We start from the raw sequence: 25,796 nt of genomic DNA on the forward strand, positions 1-25,796 counted from the left end.
ATTGTGGCTCCAACCACTCGATTCTAAATTGTGATGGATTTGGGGTGATTTGGGGTGACCCGTGTTGCAGCGGTTCGACTTCGCAAAGGGCAAGCAGCTGTGCATAATTGTCTTCAATCTGGGCATAGGGTTTCCCAGTGCACATCCTCTAAGTGCAGAGTTTGTTCACAGGTCCACCACACACTATTGCATCGATAAGGCGCAAGGTCAGGGTAATAGAGAGCAGGCTTCGTCATATCCTGCGCAGGTTGAACGTGTTTCAAATGAGCCTGAACACGTCATCCTGGCCACAGCAATGGTTCGAGTTCGAAACAGGTTTGGCCAATTTCAGTTCGCAAGATCACTATTGGACTCAGACTCGCAGGTCAATTTCTGTCCGGAAAGCCTGGCGCAGTCTCTAAGGTTGTCAAGGGCTACCGTTGCTTGAAAATAACACACAATAACAGTGAAGTATCGACTACAATCTACTCGAGGTTAAATAGTCCTAGTTTCGTCGCCCAAACAAGTCCTTGACAAATGCAGAATCTAGAGTGTTTATTTCTGGACGGACTCCGAAATAACGCTACATTGGATAAAGACTCCGCCGTCGTCGCTTGATGTTTTCGTGTCAAATAGGGTAGCCACAATTCAAGAGCTATCAGAAGGTATTACATGGCGTCATGTGCCTTCGCTGTCCCATTTTAACATCCCAGCCGATGTCAGAATTCCGAGGTACAAAAGTCCGCCAAAGTGTTTATTGGTGTTGAGGACTTTCCCAATAAGATATTTGCTCGTTTTTCGTCGTACACTAAATTAGTTCGAGTATTTGCCTATGTGTACCGTTTTTAAAAAAAATAAACAGGCAAAGAGAGCGCTCCAGGGAGTTGACTGTAAAGGAGTTGCAGCAATCGTCCCTCAAACTAATGGAGCTGGTTCAACCAAGTGTCTTTTCGCAGGAGTTTAACCAGTTAAAAAAGAGACAGGCTCTGCCGCCAAGCCTGCAAATGATAGAACGGGTCCAAAAGATGTCCGAAAAAGGGAGAATGTTTTCGCTTATCAGGGTGGAAGGCAGGTTGTTGCATGCGCCTGTGCCACTTGAGGCCAAGTTTATAATTCTACTGCCCGCCGAGAGTCACTTAGTCGAACTGTTTTTGAGGAATTTGTGGTGTGGATTTTTGTAGTCGACGTCCGCCCGTCAAAATGTATATAGCGGTATTTTTTTGTTTCGCTTCTAAGCTCGTCCATTTAGAGCTTGTTCCGGACCTGTCCACTAATGGTTTTCTCATATAGTTTAAAAGTTTCATCGCAAGACGTGGCATTCCGCAGAGGTCCCGACAACGGGACCAACTTCGTCTGAGCCGGGAACGAGCTGAGGAAGCTGCAGGAAATTTTTGGAGGAGCAGCAGACCAGCCTGCGGAGGGGTGGAGTGAAAATTCATCCGACTCGAGCACCGCACTTCGGCGGTTTGTGGGAGGCGGCGGTCAAGTCGGCGAAACAAATCATCGTCCGACAGATCGCCAACGCATCGCTCACAGAAAGCGAAGTTCCGACGGTGTTGGCCGAGGAAGAGGCCATTCAGAACTCCACGCCACTCAGTCCGGCCAGCACAGATCCCAACGATGGAGAGGTGCTTACGCCAGGCCACTTGCTGATAGGCCAGGCCTTTTGCTCGCTGCCGCAAGTATTCGAGCCAGACGCACGGAGCAGCGGTACCACCTTTACCAAGAGATGTCATCTGCTCTCAGAGCTCAAACGTCCACAGCCTCCAGCGTCGCAGCAAGTGTCAAACGACAGAGCCCAACATCGAGGTCGGGGCCATGGTGGTGGTCCACGAAGTCCAAACGCCGCCGCAGCGGTGGATCACCGGCGAAGGACCGGATGGAAGGGCCAGGGTGGCCGAGGTGCGGACAGGAGCGGGCTTCATTAAGCGCCCAATTCATAAATTGGCCCATCTTACATCGGATTGAAGACCGACGTGCGCTCATTCAAGGCCGCCGGAATGTCGGTACAGCGGTCGATGCAGCCGCAAGTTTGAAAAAGTTAGTTTTAAATTGTGAAGGAAATGAATGAAGTCGCTATCCTTAATGGATTATTATGGAGCAACATAACGATGTTGAGCAACATGCGCTGCTGCACAGCTTATTGTGAATAAAACTTAGAGAGAGTTTTGAAGTACACTTGTACCAGTGACATATCACAGAAGTCTGGATACAAAATATCGTTGCTCTAGCTTTTATAGTCTCGGAGCACTAGGCGCTCATAGGGACGGACAGACAGTCATGGCTCAATCAACTCGGCTATTGATGCTGATCAAGAATATGTACACTTTATGGGGTCGGAAAAGCTTCCTTCTGGACGTTACACACATCCACTTTCACCACAAATCTAATATTGTATATGTTGTATATCACAAAGCGCTTGACTGAAAAAAAAGAAATATAAATACATAAACATAAAAATAACAAGGGGGAACGTTGTGAGTTGCTGCGGAGACCGCAACTCTACATTTATACCCGATACTTAGTCAGTATGGTTCTCCTCCGGCAGACGCCGCGAATATTAAACGACACGACATAGGTGCGTGCGAGAGAGACAGAAAATCAGTCTGAGCGTGACGTCGGGCGCTGCGTAGCCAGTGCAAATTGATTTGTTCCCTTTGGTTATAAAAATGATCTGATCTGATCCAGCAACCTGATAGATATGATCATTATCTATGATTCTGCGTTTTTAGTTTTCTCGTATCTTCAAAATTGTGGATGCCACAGATTTTCGTCCTTTGGGGGGACGGAAGGGGGTGAGGCGAAATTTCAAGATATACGTTTTATAGTGAAATCTAACAGGAGTGCGGATACCAAATTTGGTTACTCTAGCGTTAATAGTCTCTGAGATTTGTGAATATCCCCAGATTTTCGTCCTTTGCGGGGGCGGAAGGGGGTATGGCGAAATTTTGAAACAAACTCGTCTCGGTCCGATATCTTAGGAGTGCGGATACCAAATTTGGTTGCTCTAGCTTTTATAGTCTCTGAGATCTAGGCGCTAATGTTTTACTCTAAGCAAAGCCGAATATGCCACATGTGTGTTAGAGAGAGAGACAGGGCGAGAAAAAATGAAATTGTTTTCTTGATACTGGCTATAATAATAATACGATCCAATTCAGATTCTGCAGTCTTAAAGATATGATCATTCTCTACAATTCTGCGTTTTTGGTTTTATCATATCTCAAATTCTCAAATTGTGGATGCCACAGATTTTCGTCCTTTGTGGGGGCGGAAGTGGGCGGGGCGAAGTTTTGAAATATTTTTGTAGTAGTGACATATCACAGAAGTCTGGATCCAAAACATCGTTGCTCTAGCTCTTATAGTCTTTGAGCACTAGGCGCTGAAGGGGACGGACAGACAGACGAACGGACAGACGGACAGACAGACAGGGCTCAATCGACTCGGCTATTGATGCAGATCAAGAATATATATACTTTATGGGGTCGGAAACGATTCCTTCTGGACGTTACACACATCCATTTTCACCACAAATCTAATATACCCCAATACTCATTTTGAGTATCGGGTATAAAAACGGGTCATCTAGAAATTGTTCGCTATAAATAAGCCACAATTAATTATGAACATTTTTTTGTTGCGCGGCAGAACAACGTCTATGGGTTAGTTAGTTTTATAAATATTTTAAACTATAGATTATAATTTAAAATATCTAGATTATAATTAAATTAATTAAAATATCTAGAAAACTCATTCAACTTATTTCTTTGTGATGTGTTCGACTATGCGAACAAAACTGGCAGTCTCTCAAATGAGAGAGTTGTTTTTATTGTGTTTATACCGTTAAAATGGTACATTATTCAACAAGTGTACTGCTTATCTACATATGTGTAGTAGCATACATGGCTGTAAAGTGGCTCAATAACACAAGTTACGGTATTGGCTTGCATTGTCAGAGGATTGGCATTGGCATCGCATAGTGATGCCAACGATGTGAGGAATGGCTGCGATCTGTGGCTGTTGGTCCGGCCACCCAGGATACATTGTCGGCTGGATTTGGCGTTGGCATCAAGGTGTGATGCCCATGGTGAATGCGAATTGGCTGCATCCGATTAGCTGCTGGTCCGGCCACCCGGGATGCATTGTCGATGGTATTGGCTTTGGCTCGTTTGCCAGTGTCGTTGTAGCGGCTGGCCTCGTCTTTGGAGATGGTTGCTGACTTCTTGAAGTTGGAGTGACGTCACGGCCATCGTATGGCGGCAGCGTCACTGGTGGGGCCTCCAAATTTCGCCCATTGAAATTTGAAAGTTGGTTTGGTTTTTTTGTGATGACACGGTAGATCACAGCCAATCTTTATTTTTTGGGCGGGCGGTGTTAAGTGTAAGTCTTTTGTCGGGCGTGTAATATTGTGAGGCCTGCTATCTGTGCATATCAATTGTTTAGAGAGGTCAGAGGCAGTCTTGCTCAGAGTATGAAAAGGGAAAAAATGAGAAAGAGAGAGACAGCGTACCAACAGCTAGTGTAGATTTCGCGTTTGGATTGCGGGGATTACTATTATTGATTGCTGGTGTTCACTGGACGAGTGGTAGGAAGAGTGTGAGAGAGAGGGAGAGCGAGTGCGTAGCCACACTAAAAGGTTTACTTAATTTTGGCTATTATAATAACATAGGTGTTGCCATCCTTATTTCTAGGTTTGCAAATGAATATAATTTGAAAATTTTTTATTTCTTTTCAGTAATGAAATTGAACGACATCGATCAAAAATTTTGGAAATCAATTCGTTTATCGAAATTCTGACTGAAGCTATGGCTTTGTTACCCCATGATATAAGAGAAGAACTAGCTGCCGAGGAATACGTTGTTTAAACGTTGTTTTAGAGACATCAGAACCGGTGTTGAAATTTATGTTATCAATATTACCTTACCAAACCCCTCATTATGCGTTGAAAAATTTTTTGCATGAGATTGTATGAGAACTTTGGATATTTTTAATAGACCAATTTGATAGAATAGCCGAATATCTTAGAATTCAAAATTTACAAGTGCTCAAAAATGTACTACACGTAAATCAAACTACTTTTGTCTATTTTATTCGGTGTATTAATTTTTAGCATTAGTCAATAAATTATCAGGCATGTAAACTTAATTTTCAATTTAATATTTTAATGACGTTTTTTGCCAGTTTTGTCATCGATATGTTGATTTCGTAATTTTTTCTGACTAATAAAAAGGTCTGACTTGGTATTTATCTTTTCTTATTGTAGGGACAAGGTTTGTATGTAAAAATATGTTATATATTTGTTTATTATTTTATATATTAAAAATACTTGTTGGATAAGAGTTCTCCGTTGTTAGATTTAAATTTAGTGGTTTATTGTTCGATGTTTCATTGAACAATTTTTAGAGGACATGGCAGTAACTTCGAGTTTTGATGCTAAACTGTAGAAATTTTAAGTAAGTAATTTTAAGTCTATACTGTTAATTGTTGCATCGCCCTATCAGGACCTTCATCCTCCGACGAGAGCTGTGATAGAGGATCACCTGACGTAGAATCGCCGAGACTAAGACCCAAATGCTATTGACCCTGTACCGTTGATTTCTTTGTAATCATAGTCATTTATACTAGTATCTATTAACAGCGACAGTGTATAATGTTACCGTTTATTGTTATTTTTTTATATTATGTATTATTAAAAAATATTATGTATTACAAAAAAAAAACAAAAAAAACTGTGTAAATATTTTCAAATTGCGATCTAAATTTACGCTTCTGAAAAAGCTCAGTAGTACGGTACAAAAACCTTCGCATCAAACCGCTCCTTCAGCCATCTAGAAAATAAAGCATATTTATATATGCCCCCAACCCACGCTTAACACGAAATCTCTTCCCCCTTCTAATACGCTAAAAACCTCGTTCTTAGGTTAGGTTAGGTTAGGTTGAGGAACTCGGAACTCGTCACACTTAGGCCGGTTTCGGCCCGTTGTGATACCGCATAGGATCATTCCTTCCTGCGTTGTGAGACTTCGTGTCAGCAATTATCCCATCCAGATGCTCTCACAAAGTTCGCTATCCTCAGCCCAGGTGCTGTAGCCTTCTTCTGCTGAGAGCTGGGCAGGAGCAGAACAGATGTTCCACTGTCTCCTCCTCTTCCTCGTCTCTACAGCTGCGACAAAAATCGTTATATGGGGCCCCCAGCCTGTTAGCGTCGGTGCCTATTATCCAGTGCGCTTCATGTCCATGGTCGGCCATGTTTGCCGAGTTGTGCGACATCGTGGCACTGTTTGCCACATATCGTTTTTTAGTCGCTTGCAATTCGATAGTCGATAGCAATTATAATGAGCTTACAGGTGGCCATTGGCATACAGATATCCTCCTTGTCTTGGAGAAGGGGGATTGTAGTGCCAGATCTGGCCAGCTCGTCCGCTATACAGTTGCCCTCGATGTCCCGGTGGCCCGGGACCCAAATCAGGCTAATAGCAAATTGCTGAGCCATCTCGTGCAGAGATTTGCGGCAGTCTGCCACGGTGGCCGAGTTCGAGGAAATCGCGCTTAGCGATTTGCCGTAACGGCAGCCGCTTGTAGGCAATCTAGAGCCTCCCTGATTGCTATGACTTCCGCTTGAAAGACACTACAATGATCTGGGAGTCTGAAGAATGCCTTATGTTGAGCTGTTCAGAGTAGATTCCCCCTCCGACTCTGTCGTCCAGCTTTGATCCATCTGTGAAGATGTTTATGGCCCCATCTGGGCCTGGGAGTCCCTCGAGCCATTCGTCTCTGTGAGGGATGATTGTGTCGAAGGGAGTGACTGTGTACTCTCTTGGAACTTGGTAGTTTGTTTTTGAGGGGACGGTACTGCTATTATTTAATATGGCTGAGTGACCTATGCACTGTGTCACCCATTGATCCGAGTCTCTTAGACGTATTGCTGCTACTTCAGCCCGTTCCTTTCCTGCGAGGTCAAGGCTCTGTAGGCATAGGATGGCATTTAGCGCATCATTTCGGGTGGTGCGAAGAGCTCCGGTAATACATAGGGCGGCAGTCCGCTGGACTTTGCACAGTTGCTTGGTGATCGCCCTTTTTGATAGGGCCGGCCACCACACCGTAACTCCGTAGAGTAGTATTGGTCTAACTATAGCTTGATATATCCATTGGACGATGCTTGGGATCATACCCCATCTTAGCCCAATAGCTTTTTTGCATGTGTAGTGCGCAGTCATTGCCTTCTTCACTCTGTCTTTGACATTCAGGTTCCAGCTAAGCTTCTTGTCAATTACCAACCCTAAGTAACTGGCCCTGTCGCTAAAGGAGAGCCTGCATCCTTGTAGTATTGGAGGGTTGAGTGGCGGGACCTTGTATTTATTTGTGAATAATACGAGTTCCGTTTCTGAGGGATTTACTCACAGACCGCGCGATTCTGTCCAATCCGACAGTTGCGCTAGCTTTGTGGTCATTAAGTCGCACAGTGTTTGAGGGTATTTCCCCGAGAAGATAATCGCAACGTCGTCCGCATAGGCCACGACTTTTTTACCCTACCGAGGGGTTAGTTTTTGAGAGAATCTTGCGAAGCCTTGCGGCCTCTGACGTTTCCTCAATTTCCGAGCAAAATTGTTGCCAAGAGGCCCTTTTTGCTTTCCTTGTTTCCTTTTTATATAGTGACACACTGATTTTGTAGTCTGCCCAGTGGCTCTCCTCGTTCGCGCTTTTGGCCCTGTTGAAGAGTGTCCTGAAGCTTTTACGTAGAATGTCTATTTGTTTTGACCACCAGCGGGGTTTCTTTTTCACCCTAGGTTTGCTAGAGGGGCATGCTGCCGCGAAGGCTTTTTGCAACTGCCAGACAAAAGAGCAAATCACCTTTTAAAGTGTTTTATCATACTTTGCTCTTTTAATCAAGGATATGCTAGCAGCTTGGAATCGTGCTTTGTAAATTCTATTTCGCTCATCAAGAAACGACTTAATAGGCTATTCACACTGACGACCATCCACCATCCATTTCGGGGATGGGCTGTAAGGCTTTGTCGTTCCGAAAATTTCTCAGTTATCTCACCATCCATTCTGGATGTTCCTAAACCGCTTCTATCTGGTCTGATGACCTGGTGAGAAGGCTCAAAGGGATCCTAGTTGAGGCCACCGGACGGGTCCCAGGTTGCGGATAGCGAACGACCTAACTATATAGGTAGATCAGCTGCGAATAAGCGGACATCCCTAGGGAGAGAACCGAAAATAAGCAGCCCCGGACAGCCAGCGGGTGTTCGCGAAGTAGCAACACTGACGATGCGCTTGTGGTGCCGCCTCGTATAAGTAGCTCACACACTCCCCTATCCCTACACACTACCTACCCACATCCCAACCCCCACATTCAGCTCACACCGGGCCGGACTAAAAGTGTTATTCGACCCGTGCCGAGAGTCAGCCTGGCTGGGGGCCCGGTATATAAAACTAGCCCAGTCGTTAACGGAGAGCTCAGGGACTTGGCAGCACCCTGTTTTAAGTATGCCTTATCCGGGCAACGTGGATCTCTGCCCGGACGGACCGTACCCCTTCTCTGCAGATCGTGGGAAAAGAATGGAAGATGTAAAAAACAAACAAAATGAGTCTGGCACTCCCCAAATGCCAACAGGGAGCAATCCCAAACAGGAAAAGGCAGCGGCCCAAAGGCCTGGCCCAACCCGCAAAACAACAAAGAAAACCTGAGCGGCTGAAGACGCTATGGAGAGAGCCCAAAGGGGTCCCATCCCGGATCCGGGGTGGGTGGTAAACCGATTCCCAAAACCGATAAAGTGGCGGAGGACAAGTAACCATCTACAAGCGTCCAAGCCAAGACATATGTACACATTTGCTGACAGAAGGAGTGCTGGGCAACATACTCCGTCGGCAGAACGCATGCCATAGCGCTCCAGAGTACTACTAAATGCCCCGTTCGCGCAGTTTGCCAGAGAAAGGACGCTGATTGGTGTCCTGGACAAAGGCAGTACGGACTTGCGAATTCCCAGGAACCAGTGGAAGTGGGTGGAAGCGGCACTGGCCGACCGCTACTTCGAGCTGCTGGACAGCCTGGATCGGGGCAAAGACCCAGCTTTTATAATTAAAAATCGACTGAAGGTTATTGACATCACCTTAGTGTCTCACAAACTGACATAGTCAAGAGTTGGCAAGTCCTTTATGACCACTCCTTCTCTGACCACAGGTACATCGAGACCACACTATCTCTCGAGTGTCCGAAACCTAATGACTACATTAATCCCAGGAAGCCAACTGGGAAAAATATAGCTCCGTCCTGGAGGACTTACTCCCCTCTAAAGCACCAACATGCATGCAACAAGGCCTTTGCGGCAGTATGCCCCTCCAACAAACTTAGGGGAAAAAAGGAACCCCCTGGTGGTCAAAACAAATAGACATTATACGTAAAAGCTGCATGACCCCCTTCAACAGGGCCAAAAGCGCGAACGAGGAGAACCACTGAGCAGACTACAAAATCAGTCTGTCACTATATAAAAAGGAAAGAAAAAGGACCTCTAGACAAAAATTTTGCTTGAAAGTTAAGGAAACATCAGAGGCCGCAATGCTGCAGTGAGGAGTCCCTACAGATTTTACTCGACACTTTCCCCGGCTGTACAACTATCGAGCCGGCACACCTCCTACGAGAGGGATCGGTAAAATCGGTGGACCACATCCTAACAAAACGGAACATAAGCTGGGCAGTAAACAGCTTCAACTCGCTTAAATCAACAGGCCCGGACCAGGTAATCCCGGCCCAACTTTAGAAGGCCGGGAATAGGGCCATCAACTGGCTAAAATGTATCTTCAGGAAGTGTAATGAACAGTTGCCCGAACGGAAAATTTAAAATGCAGTTAATAAACTAAATGGAGAAATTGGACGTATGGGCAGTGACAGGAGCGAGCAGAGGTTACGTTACGCGTAACGGTAGAGGGCCAAGCATGGAGCCAGGCAGAAGGCTTACCATCATTCTTTTCCTTCCAAACCACTCCAAGGAGCACACGTACAAACGCACAGCCCCCAGGAAAATTCTGCAACGTGAATTAAAAGAGCCAAAAAACCTAGCCGAGCCTATTAAAACCATCCGCGGACATTTTTAGTGGTAAAAAGGAAATAAATTCCATTGGAACCAATTAGAATCAGTGCCAATACATTTTTGCAGGGTGAGTGCACAATTAGTGAAAAAAGTCATGTTACAAACGTATGCACCTTTTCCTAACGTAGGGCATCCGCTTTTTTCAAAGCTTGAATGTGGCCCAGAGAAAAGTGAACCAGACTTACAGGGCAAGGGTCCCCGGTTTAAGTTGTGAAGGAAGCGTAGAGAACGAGACACCAGCGAAATCGGAGGGTCAACGAACCTTGGCGACGGCGGTCCACGGCTCGATCGTAGTATTGGTCATCATCTACCGCAGCGGCGTCTACGTCTGCACCTGCAGATACCCTAACATCATACTGCAAAAGGTTATACAGTAACGGTCCGCTAGAAAAAATCTTCATGATCTACAGCAGCGGAGGAATAGCCAAACTTGGAAATCTGAGGGTATCGAGAGTAGCTACCGGTCGGTTGAGTGACTATACCTCGAGGAAAGAGTATTCCGCAGACGACTCGACAACGGAAACATACTTGCATTTTTTTGGTTCTTCTCTTTGATATGTCTTGGCTAAGCAAACTAAAGTAACGTAGCGTAGAGAAATAAAGAAAATAAAAGAGAAAAGAAAAGAAAGAAGCACGTAAAGAGGAAAATCTAAACAAATGCTAATACGGGGTTAATCGCGCAAGTGGATTCAAATTTATTATATATGGATGTTGACATGCAATGACTGCATCTATCAAGAGGCGATGCAATTACTGCACCGTCAAGTGGCCCGTGTGACACCAGCAGAAGGCTGTTACGCGCGGATCAAAAGCAAAACGCAGCCCTCCTCCCGCCCAACCGACCGAGGGGCGCTGCCGCATGACGCGCGGTGCGTAGCCGAACCAAACGCGAGCATGCAAGAAAGATAGATATTAGACTAACATTCGAGGAAAATTAGCACTAAACTTATTAAGAAATTAAGCATGCAATAAAATACAAAATACAAATACCACTACAATTACTAATTACTAGAAAGGTGTGTAAGGATTAGTAATTTAATAAGAGGAAGAGAATTAGTGGAGGATATAATATGGTAGAGGGAATTATAATCCGAGCATAAGACCCTAAACGGTTCATGTAAGGAATAATTCGATCTACAAAGTGGAAGGAACAACGGTATAAAGTTTCTAGTCAGTCTAATAGGAATCGTGAAGTTTATGCGGCTCAACAGATCAGGGCTGTCTATGTCACCCCTGATCAAGTTGTGCATAAATATCACACCAAGCATTTTTCTACGGTTAACTAAGGATGGGAGGTTTACTAATAATAGTCTACTAGAGTAAGATGGGAGTCTTACACCCGCATCCCAGTTAAGGCCCCGCAGAGCAAAGAGTAAAAAGTTTTTCTGTACTGATTCTATACGGTCCTGGTGTACTTTGTACTGAGGGCACCATACACAGGAGCCGTATTCTAAGATCGGACGAACAAGCGAGGTATAGAGATTCTTTGTTTTATAGGGGTCGTCAAATTCCTTTGACCACCTCTTTATAAACCCAAGCACGCCCATGGCCTTATTTACCATGGTAGAAATGTGTTCGGAAAACTTTAACTTGGGGTCTAACATAACACCCAGATCATCCACCAGGGTAATTCTCTCAAGAGAACCACCAAATAGGGTGTAGGGAGCCAACAAAGGGCTAGAACGATGAAATGTCATAACTTTGCATTTCGAGGCATTAAGGTGTAACAAGTTTGAACAACACCATGACTGAAAGCTATTGAGATCGGATTGCAAGCGAGAATGAAATGAAATGTCCTTGTACTGGACACAGTTTAACATCATCCGCATACATAAGTACTCGAGAGTATGTTAATACTGAAGGCAAGTCATTAATAAAGAGTGTGAAGAGTAAGGGACCTAGATGGCTGCCCTGTGGTACTCCCGAAGAAACCTTTACTGGTAAAGAGAGGGAGTTTTTAAAGAGGACTCTTTGAGACCTAGAACAAAGATAGCTAGAAATCCATCTCAGGAGGTTGGGCGGAAACCCTAAAAGGTCAAGTTTATGTGCTAAAAGGGAATGGTTTACAGAGTCGAATGCTTTACTAAAGTCGGTGTAAATAACATCCGTCTGTAAGTTACCTTGAAAGCCTTTAATAATGAAAGAGGTAAACTCTAACAAGTTCGTGGTGGTTGATCGCCGCCTTATAAATCCATGCTGAGTTGGAGATATAAGTGACTTGCAGATATGTTGCAAGTGCGGAGTTAAAATCTTCTCAAACAATTTGGGAATAGCGGATAACTTTGCTATACCTCTATAATTTTTTGCATCAGACTTGCTACCTTTTTTATGGAGAGGAATTATAAACGATTCCTTCCAGATTGGGGAGAAGCAAGAGGAATCAATGGACAGGGTGAATAGTTTAAGCAATGGTCCACACAGAGCCTCGGTCCACACAACCTGGAACCCCGTCTGGACCCGGTGAAAACACCGGCTTAACTAGTCGAAGATCTTGAAGTAGGGAATATTCATTTAACAAGGGACTGAAAATGCCGTTCGACCTCGGTAATCCGTATGGCTACGGTTGACCAGAGTAGCGTTCCTCAGAATAGGTGGTTTGGAAAAATTGGGCAAAAAGATCGGCAATTGCCTGATCATTATTTGCCTACGTATTACAAAATGATAGCGAGGATGGGTGTGTGGACGTTCTACGCTTACTGTTTACGAAGCAGTAAAACTGTTTAGGGTCCTGAGAAAAACGTATCCTGCAACGAGATAGGTAGTTCTTATAGCATTGAGCATTAAGAACTGAAAAGTTTGACCGAGCTATTACATAACGAGAGTGAGAAGTAGGAGAACCCACTTCTTGAAATTTTTTATAAAGTCTTGATTTTAAGTTTTTTAGACTGGATAACACTTTGGTAAACCAAGGGGGTTTTCCAGATCTAATCTAATTCCAGATCTATTTAGTACGATCAGTGGTGCCTCACATAAATAAATATTTGTGCCAAAACGGAGAGGGCATCGAACCTCATCGGAACGACGAAGACCTTCGGCGGACATGAAGAGTGAGTGTTTATCAAAAACCAAGAAATGTAAGGTATCTATTTGTTAAATTGTTTAATCACTAACCATACAGTATATAGATGTGCCAGTTCATACAACGAAAGCGTCACACACTGGCTAGCGCGTTGCGTACCCCAGAGTGACATCATCATGAGAGAGAGAGCGCAGAGAGAACATCTTTGCATGTGTTAGTACACACGCAATATCCCAGTGGACCAAAAAGCGAAACTAAAACGGAACTATCATAAAATGTCCGGAAACGGACTTAGAAATGATAAAAATCCGGGAGCGATGAGTGAAGTCTCGCAAAATGCTCGCAGACGGACTTAGAAAAGAGCATTTACCGGACAAAAACCGAGTGATGAAAAATGGACAGAAAAGTGAAACATAACGGAAAAAATAGCTAGGTACGGGTATAGTCTCACAAAATGCTCGCAGACGGACTCAGAAAAGAGCATTTACCGGACGAAAACCGTGCGACGACCAAAGTCTCGCAAAACTATCACAAACGGACTTAAAAACGGGCACAATACGCAAGTAACGCCGGATCACGTAATAGAACATGAACGAACATGTCAAACTGCGGCCTGGCACAACGCCGCCGTTTTTTCGTTTTGTGTTATTTTGTGATTAAAAACCGCAGCAGAAGGACGTAAACGGGGAGTTAAATCATAAAAATAGTGAAAAAAAGGAAAAATCGGTAAGTAAATTATTATTTATTTAATAGTATAGTATAGTGCACAAAATTTGAGTTTGGGAGCAGTATAAGACCCCAAAAAGACAACAATCTACACATTCTGTGTATATATTTTTTTCTAGCCATCTTCTTGTGCATCAGGCGACCGGCGTCAACGAATATGTATAACAATTTTCGCTGGAACTGACTTTGCGCACCATTTTTGGTGTTACTTGCGGGTTACTCTAGCCATCCGTAGTAAGTATTATTTTCAAATTTATATATATATTGTAATATAATAAACATGATTATTTGTTTACAGCGGGATTTAAGGAAAGATTTTCGTTAGAAGACGCCGATTTCGACCGAAAAAACAAATTAAATTTAATTCACTAATATGATTTTTTAATCTATTTATGTACAACCAAAATTAAAAATTTAAATTAATTAAAATAAAATTAAAAATTATAAAAAACAAAAAAAAATTGTGAGTTCCTTTTCATATTACTTTCGGCTCGTAAAAGATATCATAAACGGCTCGCAAAAGGCCCGCAAGAGATATCATAAACGGCTCGCAAAAGGTCCGCAAGAGATATCATAAACGGCTCGCAAGAGATATCATAAACGGCTCGCAAAAGGCCCGCAAAAGATATCATTAAAGGCTCGCAAAAGATCCGTTTTTGAGCTACCGAAAATGAAACTTTCACTGCCACAAACTGAGCGACTAGTGATTCATTTTCGTATCGTTTTCGGATCTCAATTCGGTAGTTTTACACGGCTGAGTTCCGCTTAGCTCTCGTTTGCGATATCTTTTACGAAGTTTTGGTCCACTGGGCTCTCAGGTCTGCAGGCGTCTTCTAATGCCTTAAGGAAATCTTTCCTTAAATCCCGCTGTAAACAAATAATCATGTTTATTATATTACAATATATATATAAATTTGAAAATAATACTTACTACGGATGGCTAGAGTAACCCGCAAGTAACACCAAAAATGGTGCGCAAAGTCAGTTCCAGCGAAAATTGTTATATGTACATATTCGTTGACGCAGGTCGCCTGATGCACAAGAAGATGGCTAGAAAAAAATATATACACATAATGTGTAGATTGTTGTCTTTTTGGGGTCTTATACTGCTCCCAAACTCAAATTTTGTGCACTATACTATACTATTAAATAAATAATAATTTACTTACCGATTTTTCATTTTTTCACTATTTTTATGATTTAACTCCCCGTTTACGTCCTTCTGCTGCGGTTTTTAATCACAAAATAACACAAAACGAAAAAACGGCGGCGTTGTGCCGGGCCGCAGTTTGACATGTTCGTTCATGTTCTATTACGTGATCCGGCGTTTCTTGCGTATTGTGCCCGTTTTTAAGTCCGTTTGTGATAGTTTTGCGAGACTTTGGTCGTCGCACGGTTATCGTCCGGTAAATGCTCTTTTCTGAGTCCGTCTGCGAGCATTTTGTGAGACTTCACCCGTACCTAGCTATTTTTTCCGTTATGTTTCACTTTTCTGTCCATTTTTCACCCGTTTTTAAGTCCGTTTGTGATAGTTTTGCGAGACTTTGTCGTCACTCGGGTTTCGTCCGGTAAATGCTCTTTTCTAAGTCCGTCTGCGAGCATTTTGCGAGACTTCACTCATCGCTCCCGGATTTTTATCATTTCTAAGTCCGTTTCCGGAAATTTTATGATAGTTCCGTTTTACTATCGCTTTTTGGTCCACTGGGAATGCATGTGCACCCATACACTAAAACATGCTGGTGGCAAAACAGAACCAGCTGGTGAGAATTCTCACGTACTTTGCGTGTGTGTGTTTAGTATTGCTGGCCGCTAAAACTGAAATTTAAGTTTGGTTCTTGTTTTGGGTCTTTTGATGGGCTGACCTACCGCCACAAAATAAATGAAGAATGGGCAGGGGTGGGGGTATGGTACACGAGGGCGCGGGAAATGAAATAAAAGCTCTTATTTGTTTGATTTATACCACCAAATATAAAATATTACAATAATATAATTACACATTTATTTCCTTATCTTGAGCAGGTTGATTATAAATTATACAAATTATGCAAACGCCGTCGGTTCTCGACTTTTTTGTTTATTATAACTAAAACAATGATGTATCTAAATATACAATATAAGAAAATATAGATGTATACTTAAATAAATATGCATAAATATAAATGGAATTGGTTTTACATATATTTCAAATCAATTGTCAATTGCGCGCTTTCCGACGGGAAATTATAATTTTATAATTCAATTATAAAATATCTTATGTACATAAATATTAAAGATTATTACATTCGTATATTGCATGAGGGTAAAATTACTGTTGTCTTAATGTTGTCTTTATAATTGAATTAGAAAATGTATGGGTATTATCCATGAGAGTATTCAAGGTGCGACCGGCATCTAAATTTTTGCTTTGCAGATTCCCGATCTGATAGATACGGTCGTTATCTATGATTCTGCGTTTTTAGTTTTCTCGAATCTGCAATATTGTGGATGCATCAGATTTTCGTCCTTTGTGTGGGCGGAAGGGGAGGGGCGAAATTCTGAGATATACGTTTTATAGTGAGATCTAACAGGAGTGCGAATACCAAATTTGGTTACTCTAGCCTTAATAGTCTCTGAGATTTGTGGATGCCCCAGATTTTCGTCCTTTGCGGGGGTGGAAGGGGATGTGGCGAAATTTTGACATAAAATGGTCAAGGTCCGATATCACAGGAGTGTGGATACCAAATTTGGTTGCTCTAGCTCTTATGGGTTCTGAGATCCTTGAACTCATATTTTGCAATTGGCAAAACCGACCATGAAACCTGCGTGTAAGAGAGAGTCAGAGCGAGAAAGAATGAAATTGTTTTCTTGATTCTGGCTATAATAATTATACGATCTGGTTTAGATTTTGTACTCTAGAAGATATGGTCATCTACTACGATTCTCCGTTTTTGGTTTTATTGTATCTTTAAAAATGTGGATGCCAAGGATTTTCGTCCTTTGTGGGGGCGGAAGTGGGCGGGGCGAAGTTTTGAAATATTTTTGTAGCAGTGACATATCACAGAAGTCTGGATCCAAAACATCGTTGCTCTAGCTCTTATAGTCTTTGAGCACTAGGCGCTGAAGGGGACGGACAGACGGACAGACGGACGGACGGACGGACGGACGGACGGACAGACGGACAGACAGACATGGCTCAATCGACTCGGCTATTGATGCTGATCAAGAATATATATACTTTATGGGGTCGGATACGATTCCTTCTGGACGTTACACACATCCACTTTTACCACAAATCTAATATACCCCAATACTCATTTTGAGTATCGGGTAAAAAAAAATTTCATTTTCTCTTGCTTTGTCTCTGTCTAACACACACGTTTCATGGTCAGCTTTGCCTATTGCAAAATGTGAGTTCCTAGATCTTAGAGAGCAAACAAATTTGGTATCCACACTCCTGTGATATCGGACCTTGACGAGTTTGTTTCAAAATTTCGCCACTCCCCCTTCCGCCCTCGCAAATGACGAAAAATTTGGGGCTTCCACAAATCTCAGAGACTATTAAGGCTGACACGTTTTCTGTCTCTCTCGCACGCACTTTTTTTCGTGTCGTTTAATAGTAGCGGCGTCTGCCGGAGTAGAGCCATACTGACTAAGTATCGGGTAAAAATGTAGAGTTGCGGTCGCCGCAGCAACTCACAACGTTCCTCCTCGTTTTTGATAGATTTGGGTCTTTAACAATGTCTTACACACTGAGTGCGCCAAAAACCGGAACGAAACAACAACGAGCAGAAGGTACAGCGGTGACGAGAGACAGTTACTTTTGCTTGTGCACAACCGCCGGTCTAAAGCGAATTAACTAATTAATTAATTGGTTTTGTTTTTTTATCACGTCGGACCGACACCAACTGTTGAGCTCCTTAGCTTCTTCAGCAGCGTAGATTCGATCGTGAACTATTTGAAATGAGTACACTATTTGTTGGATAATACTATGTATAGGGTTTGCTTTATTAGCCGCGCAAAGCGAGTGGGGTGATTAAGATACGAGATTTATAAAAATCGTACCCAAATTGGCCCATGCTTAACATAACAACAAACTTAATAGGTCGAATTATGTGGCAGGCAGGTCACTGTGCCAACCAACGAAAAACGGTTGCCAACGCCGTCGATCGATTTGTGTCTTCTGCTATGACGAACGATGAGAAAATGCGTTACAATGATCTGCTCAAAATTGGTTGCAAGGCAGATGTCACCGATAAGCTTAGGTCCTCAAATAGAATGTAGGTTGATGTGACCTTGCTGAAGGACTAATGCATATTTCAGTATTACGAGCATTGCATTTTGGCTGCGGTGAAAGTAAATCAGTTCCTCTCAGCCGTATGGTTGACTGAGCTCTGTTGAAAATTGCCTGAAGTCCCATTGGGTTGCAAAAATCTATTTGTTTGGTTGCTAATTTTTTGATTACACCACATTGCCTTTCTTGACACAAAGTTTCTGATTTATAGTTAAAAAACCTACTCTCGCAACGAACCCCGTTTGATGATCAAAACAAATGAATTCTTCGGTGGATATTTTAAAGCAGCGTCAAAAGTTACTTGGAGTAAAACCCATCTACTGTTTGCAGTTATTTTGGTTTTTGAAATCGAACAAACTTCACTTGAGTCGCAGACAGGACAATCTGAAGAGCTTAACATTTGAGACTAGATAAAGCGTCATCTTAAAGACAACGTGTGGGGCAATCAATGATCATTCGGCTCGTATGAATCTGTAGGTGAATAACATTCTGTGTTTTTTGCGACATTTGGTCTAGTTGAGGTTGTACGGTTCAAGTAGTAGCTCACACACGCTTAAGTAGCTCACACACTTACCATACGTAAAATTACCTACCCGCAAAACCAACCCACACATTCACCTCACACCAGGCCGGACTAAGTGTGTTATTCGAAACGTGCCGAGAGTCAGCCAAGCGGGGGACCAGTCGTTAACGGAGAGCTCAGGAGCCTTATCGGACCCCATGGATCTCTGCGCGGACAGACCTCTCTGCAAATCGTTGGAGCAGAATGGAAGAATAAAAAAACAAAATCAAATGATTCTGACAGTTGCCAACAGGGAGTAATCAGAAATCACGAAAAACAGCGGCCCAAATGCCTGTCCATACCCGCTCCATAGCAAGCAAAACCTGCACAGTTTAAGGCGCTATCGATGGTTCCAGTTACGGGAGATAATTTTCCATCGACCTGTGCACAAGCCAAAAAAAATATACTTACACGGAAAAGAGAAGTACAGGGCACATATTCTATCGGCAACATGCGAGCACGGAAGTCAGCGACACGACAAAGAGTGCGTGCGTGAGAGACAGAAAATCAGTCTGAGCGTGTCGTAGGACACTGCGTAGCCACCAAAAATTTGTTCCTTTTAGCTATAAAAATTATCCGATCTGATCCAGATTCAGCGATCTGATAGATATGGTAAATTTTTATGATTGTTCGTTTTTAGTTTTCTCGTAACTTCAATATTGTGGATGCCCCAGATTTGCGTAATTTGTGGGGGCGGAAGGGGGTGGGGCGAATTTTGAAACTAACACGTCAAGGTCCGATATCACAGGAGTGTGCATCAAAAATTTGGTTGCTCTAGCTCTTATAGTCTCTGAGATCCTTGAACTAACATTTTTCAATAGGCAAAGCCGACATGAAACCTGCGTGTTAGAGAGAGACAGAGCGAGAAAGAATGAAATTGTTTTCTTGATTCTGGCTATAATAATTAAATGATCTGGTTCAGATTATGCATTCTAGAAGATAAAGTCATCGTCTACGATTCGGCGTTTTCTGTTTTCTCGTATCTTTGAAATTGTGGAGACCACAGATTTTCGCCTCTTGTGGGAGCAGAAGTAGGCGGGGGGAAGTTTTGAAATACACTTGTAACAGTGACATATTAGAGAGGTCTGGATATAAAATGTCGTTGCTTTAGCTTTTATAGTCTCTGAGCACTAGGCGCTCATAGGGACGGACAGACAGAGAGACATATAGAGCTCAATCGACTCGGCTATTGATGCAGATCAAGAATATATATACTTTATGGGGTCGGAAACGATTTCTTCTGGACGTTACACACATCCATTTTCACCACAAATCTAATATACCCATTATGAGTATCGGGTATAAAAACCTACTACAACCTAAAACTTGGAAGTTGTTGCTTTTAACAATACAGCAACTATTATTTAAGATAAAGAGTGTGTCAAAAAATAGTTCGCGCTATATTTGTTATATAAAAGACTGTGGTGTTTCAGTGGCTTTGTCCAATATTGGCATGTCCCTATAGATCCCACCCAAAACGCTTATTATTTTCCAGACGGAAAGCTTAAGCTGTAAAGTATATTTATAGCTGCATTTATCAGCTTTTCAGAGTTGCAAAGTTCAATAAAAGATGTAAACAGAAGCCTTAGTTCTGAAAAAAAAACATTAAAACCGAATTATAATAGGCTCAAAGCACGTAAATAATAGTATTGTCATCTCTAGTCTTATGTATGACCCACTCTGTGAGAGAGCGCTTCCTCAGCTTTGCTAAGTATCTCGCTGGTGCTGTCTGAAAGCTGCACATGAGTTTTAAAAGGAATACTGAAATAAAATGACAAAGCAACCTACTCGTGTTTTTGGCTTCTTATAAACTGTACAATTAGTCCACATTGTATTTTATAAATAGTACCTTTGAGTCTTTAATCATTCCTGAGCTCTATGCGAAAATGAATACATGTGGCTACCGGTGGACACAATAAAACTGATACTTCTGTCTTTGCATATGACTATGCAAGTGGCCGAAAATAACGAACTGACCAGAGCCAAAATAAATATTTTTACTAATGAATATGTTCCATACGGAAGACCAACACCTATCGTCATTACAATGGAAGAGCTTCCAGTTAAGTATTCAATTACCATACACCTAAGCACTTCCAGCTACCTTTTAGCTTTCTTTGAAGTGGGAAAGGTAGCAAACAAGATGCAGCCAAAATTTTTGAAAACCCTATCAATCAGCAATCAGCTTTCTTTGCTCGGAATTAAGGCCCGAAGGAAAATAATGTATGATAAGGGTTACTTCGCAAAGATAATAGCCATTTTTTGGTCTGCGAATGATAAGGTCATTACACTACAAGGTCAATTGCCTTCACAGCCATGGGTACATAAAGTCATGGAAATCGTTGAAGTTAAAGTGAATCTGCCAACGCATTGTACGCCACAAATAGTAATATTAAAGGGCTCAGACCCCCAATCTCCAATAAAAATTGCCGTCAACCGCAGATTTATCATTAGGGTTCTCTTTTTGGAAACATGCAACTTTACAATTAGAGCTAGCTTTAGATGGCATTTGACGGACGCAGCTGAATTAAGTAAGTTTATGAATTCGATAATTTGTAACTCTAATTATTTATGTATATATTTGTCCACCCCAAAGAACACTTTTCAAAATACTTTACAGATAATCCTTGGCTGATTATTCGACGATATTCTTTAAGGTTTCAAACTAAGCATGAAATTTGGAGAAACTTGTTAGTTTTCCATGTAGAGGGGAATTTTAATGGTTTTTCCTTCGCGTCCCGGTGTTATCTGAAGTTGGCTATGGGTCAAGTACAGGCCGTAATCGAAGGAGGTGAATCAAGACGTGCTGCACACAATGAAATACTTTGGATTAACGGTTCACTGAGCCGTGATTATTCAAAAAAATACGAAGTCAAACAGTTTTCTACTTACAATTGGAACTGTGACTCATGGGACGATTATAGTAATCCATTCTGCTATCATAATATATCTTCGGGTGAGATGTATAACAAAATTAAAATATATTTTAAATATATTTACAAAATATATATATATATCTTTACAAAATACATACAATATATATATATATATATATATTTACATTTATATAAAAAACATATGTATTTATATGCTGTACTTAGATACTTAAGTATCTACCTATAAGATTATACGGGCATATTTGATTCGTATAGATGTTTGTAAAAACCAAAAGGAAGCGTTCCCGACCCCATCAAACATATTTCATATACATATATATTTTATATTGATATTCGAGGTCATGTCCGTGTCAGTCTTGTTTCTCGTTTTGTTCTCAGAGACTACAAAATATAGAGTACAAGAAAACTAAAAATGCAGAGTCGCAAGAAATCTACTACTGATCAGTTCGGATCATTATTAAAGCTAGAATAGAAAAATGTATTTCCTGTGGCTAATCCCCTTCCACGCGATCTCTACGTCTCTCTTTCACAGATAATGGGGAAAAAAATAAAGAGAGAGAGGGGCGGTTTTCTATGGAAGCAATAATTAGCTAGAAAGAAGATAAAGGGAGTGTTATAATAAATTGCTTGTTACATAAATCATGAGTAAGATATATAATAAATGATTTTTTTACAGTTGACGCTTTTATGATTCCTGCGTACTCCTTCAAAAGTGGGTGCAGCTATATCTTTCGTCTGCTTTTGGCTGACGATGACAACCCTAATCGCGGTTCACTAAATGTGCAGACAATTACAATGACAGACTATAGAATGCTGCAAGTTACGATCGAATGTTTATTCAACTGTGAAATGGATTTTTTTAGCCCTTTTTCTAATGTTCGTCTTGCTGCTAGATGCACAAACTGCGAAACTCAGACGGTGAGATACCAGTGGTATGTGGGTGGTCAGCTCACTCTAACTAGTAAAGACTTGAATTTGTATATACGCACCGTAGCGAATACTTCAATAGTTCAGCTCATAGTAACAGCAAAAGATGGATGGTTTGGTCAGGACATTAAGTATCTAACCAAAAACTCTGGACCGACTATAGGAAAATGTTTTGTAAAACCTACAAAAGGGCAAGAAGCGCTAACACCATTTTTTCCGTGCTGCAAGAATTTCGATACGAAGAACAATCCAATAGAGTATTGGTATTATGCTGGACATGTACTGCTTGACAATTGCTATGACTGCAATTGTGAAGTACACTTACCTGTTACTAATTTTATAAAAGTGCTTGCTTGTGATAGCTTTCAGGCATGCCGCACTAGCTGGATAAAGGTTAAAGTTACAGCTCTGCTGAATGTCCCCGCTCAGCCACCAGATATTCTTTGGAAATATATTACTAATTCACCTCATAATATTCTTACACTTCCTGAAGAAGGTCTCTTGCTTCGGTACTTTCAAACAATACAGTCTATTGCTTCGCACATAAATCACATTGATTCCGGCCTAATGTTGTTACGCGCCTTAAAAGGCATATATCCACAGACGCGTGTTTCTCTCGGAAAATTGGCCAATTTGACATTAACATTAGCACATCGTTTAAAGCCCATTGATGCAAAAGAACAACACTTGCTAGCTACTGTGGTGAAAATAATGAACAATAATTTTCAGCGTTTATATCATAATGATATGATCTACCTACTAATTGAACAGCCGCTTTTCGATGTAACCCAGGCTTGCGTAACCGTCTACCACATGATGAACCGTATGTGTAAAGAAACACCCCTACCACCCAAGCCCATTTATGTCCAATACCAGCTAGCTCTTAAATCAGGAAAGCTTGTAAAAGGTGTTTTTGATAAGCTTTGGGCTGAAATTAACAATTTTGATGATGAACAGGACAAGCTTAGATCCCTAACCTGGCTTAGGTCCACTTGGGAAACTCAACGACTATTTCACTATCTCGGATATGCTCGTCAGCATGGTCTTAAGGCAGACACCAGCGGAGACTCGTTCTACGAGGGAGTAGCACTGGAAATACAATGCTTTTCAATTGAGCGCGATCAATCATATAAAATTGAGACGAGTGACAGTATGCACAGAGTTTTTTTCTCTTCAGCACTTTTGAAAGAAGTAAAGGAAAACAACAAGGATTACATATGTCTTAAAGTAGTATCTATCAAACGTGAGCTGAATTGGTGGTATCCAGAAGAAAAGCAACCCAGTACTATTCTGCTTTCTGTTCGTGTGTTTCATTATGAAGAACATTTTAACGTAGAGACTGTTCTCAAGAATAGCGAAATTAGCTTTACTACATTTATAGGAAATGTGGAAAATGAGTCTTCAAGCAATATGCCGAGGACAACAGGTCTGAATTCTTCTAAAAGGTTGTCATACCTTGGATGGACATCCATTGGGGATGCTTCGACTCGTGCAGCCATACATTCCTATGATGCAACTGTAGATAGCAAGCATATAAATTGCCATGAAGAGGGTACAATTATAAAAATGCAAGATGTACGTATGTACCGTATTATGCTTGAAGAGAAAACCATGTTAGCAGTGCGGTTCATTAGCAGCACGCATAAACTTCAAGTATTGCTCAAAACTGAAGTACAACCACTGTTCTCGGATATATCGAAATCCTTATGTATTGTTCCGGCGAATTCCAGAAACAAGACTTTTCTCTTGCGAAACAACTGTATGCAGGGAAAACGGGCATATATGGCAGTACGAGTATGGGAAAAGTCCCCGTTAAAAAGTCGCCTTAAAACACCAGTACTAGATGGTCCTGCTAAATTCGACTTCGTTTTTGAAATGCGTAGCTGCGATTATTGGCTATACAGTCTGCCAGCAGATGAACAACACTGGGCGCACGACGGTTGCTATCCTTCGTTGGATTTCGGGGTTAAAAAGGGAATGCATTGTACGTGCAAGATTTTGGGCACATATACCAGCTATGTATACAATGTTCCCGCTATAATGGTGCCTGTAAATCCGTATGCGAAAGTGGAGCTTAACCTCATAATATTATTATTTTATTTACTTATTACTTCCTTTTTACTAATTTGGTTATTGTGGTTCTACTTATATCGAAACATTCCCATCAGCAAGACAGTTGTCTGCCAAATGGTTGATTTGGAAGACGACTCAGCAAGGGAAGTACATGATCTGTTAATCCATGTAAAAACAGGCGGACGAGTCAATGCCGAGACAACATCATCGGTTAAGCTTTCTCTTTTTAGTACCCAGCACCATGAGATGCAATTTACGCTCGTGCAGGATCCCGAACATCTAGATCTACAAAGAAATACAACGTATATTCTTTGGCTACGAACGCGTGACATAAGGGTACCTACCAAAATCGCCGTATCACATAACAACGCCGGACGATTTCCCAGTTGGTATTTGCGTCGAATTGAGGTAAATGATGTACAGACCCAGGAGACGCAAGTTTTTGTTGCCCGAAGATGGGTGAAAGAAAAGATTTTAATTTTGACATCGGTCTTGATCTTTAAACCTGGCGATGTGAGAGTAGTAGGAACTTGGAAACGTAGATTTCGACTAAACTATGAAATGCTTTGGACCAATTGGGCGATGTGGCAGCCAATAACCGGGAAATGGAGAGAAACAAATACTTTTCCTAGTATGTCACGGGCTAAACGCTTTTGTGTGTTTATTAGTAAACTAGTAATAACATACACCATCTGCGCTTGTTATTTTCGACCCACGACTCCAGACAGTTTGCAACTGGACCGAGCTAAGTTCCTTAATTTCGAAGATTTGATTATACTGAGCGTTATTTGCAGTTTTGTAGGATTGGTTATGCAATTAATTTTTGAATGGCTAATACGTCAATATGTCTAGCAATTTATTTAAAAAAATGGATTTCGTTTAAAAATTGTATTTTTTTCTTCTTATTTCTGTGGTTTATGTTGAATAAGCTTATGGTGGGCTATAATTTCCAAAGATTTGAGCTGAACAAAGGTTAAGTATGTGCTTGATGTTAATATTTGCATTTATGTTGCAAAGTAGACAGGAAGTGGGTATTTTATATACACGGTACTCAAAGAGTTTAGGGGTATATACAATTTGTGCTGCAAGTGTGTAATATTTCAAAAGAAGCGTTTCCGACCCCATAAAGTATATTCTTGATCAACATCAAGATGGCTGGATGGCTTTAAAACTAGTTATGTGACCAGTTAGCATGGGTGCGTCCTTCTATAAGTTACGTTACAAACTTCAGAGCCAATATTCTGTAGTCCAATTT

General features: G+C 41.7%; 2 protein-coding genes across 8 annotated transcripts in view; both read left to right on the plus strand.

The window, feature by feature from the left end:
• Positions 1–5,121, plus strand: part of Ppr-Y — a 59,530-nt gene extending 54,409 nt beyond the window's left edge. For both annotated transcript variants that reach the window (XM_033381358.1, XM_033381357.1), the window contains one exon: positions 4,712–5,121. In XM_033381358.1, the coding sequence (XP_033237249.1) occupies positions 4,712–4,841 (130 nt within the window). In that variant the 3' untranslated portion in view covers positions 4,842–5,121. The remainder of the gene's footprint in view (positions 1–4,711) is intronic.
• Positions 5,122–20,446: 15,325 nt separating this feature from the next.
• On the plus strand, positions 20,447–25,432 carry LOC26532738 (uncharacterized). 6 transcript variants are annotated; one of them, XM_033381362.1, is made up of 4 exons: positions 20,461–21,175; positions 21,241–21,600; positions 22,218–22,473; positions 22,536–22,669. In XM_033381362.1, exons 1-4 carry the CDS (start codon positions 20,539–20,541, stop codon positions 22,597–22,599), a joined length of 1,317 nt encoding a protein of 438 aa, XP_033237253.1. In that variant the 5' UTR covers positions 20,461–20,538; the 3' UTR covers positions 22,600–22,669. The 6 variants fall into 6 exon arrangements, with proteins under 6 accessions (XP_033237251.1, XP_033237250.1, XP_033237253.1 ...); XM_033381363.1 differs by having other exon boundaries at positions 20,462–21,175; positions 22,218–22,459; positions 22,536–22,565; XM_033381360.1 differs by having other exon boundaries at positions 20,447–21,175; positions 21,265–21,600; positions 22,218–25,432.
• Positions 25,433–25,796: the final 364 nt, after the last annotated feature.

This window comes from Drosophila pseudoobscura, chromosome 5, assembly GCF_009870125.1.
Source record: "Drosophila pseudoobscura strain MV-25-SWS-2005 chromosome 5, UCI_Dpse_MV25, whole genome shotgun sequence".
Classification (NCBI taxonomy): Eukaryota; Metazoa; Arthropoda; class Insecta; order Diptera; family Drosophilidae; genus Drosophila; species Drosophila pseudoobscura.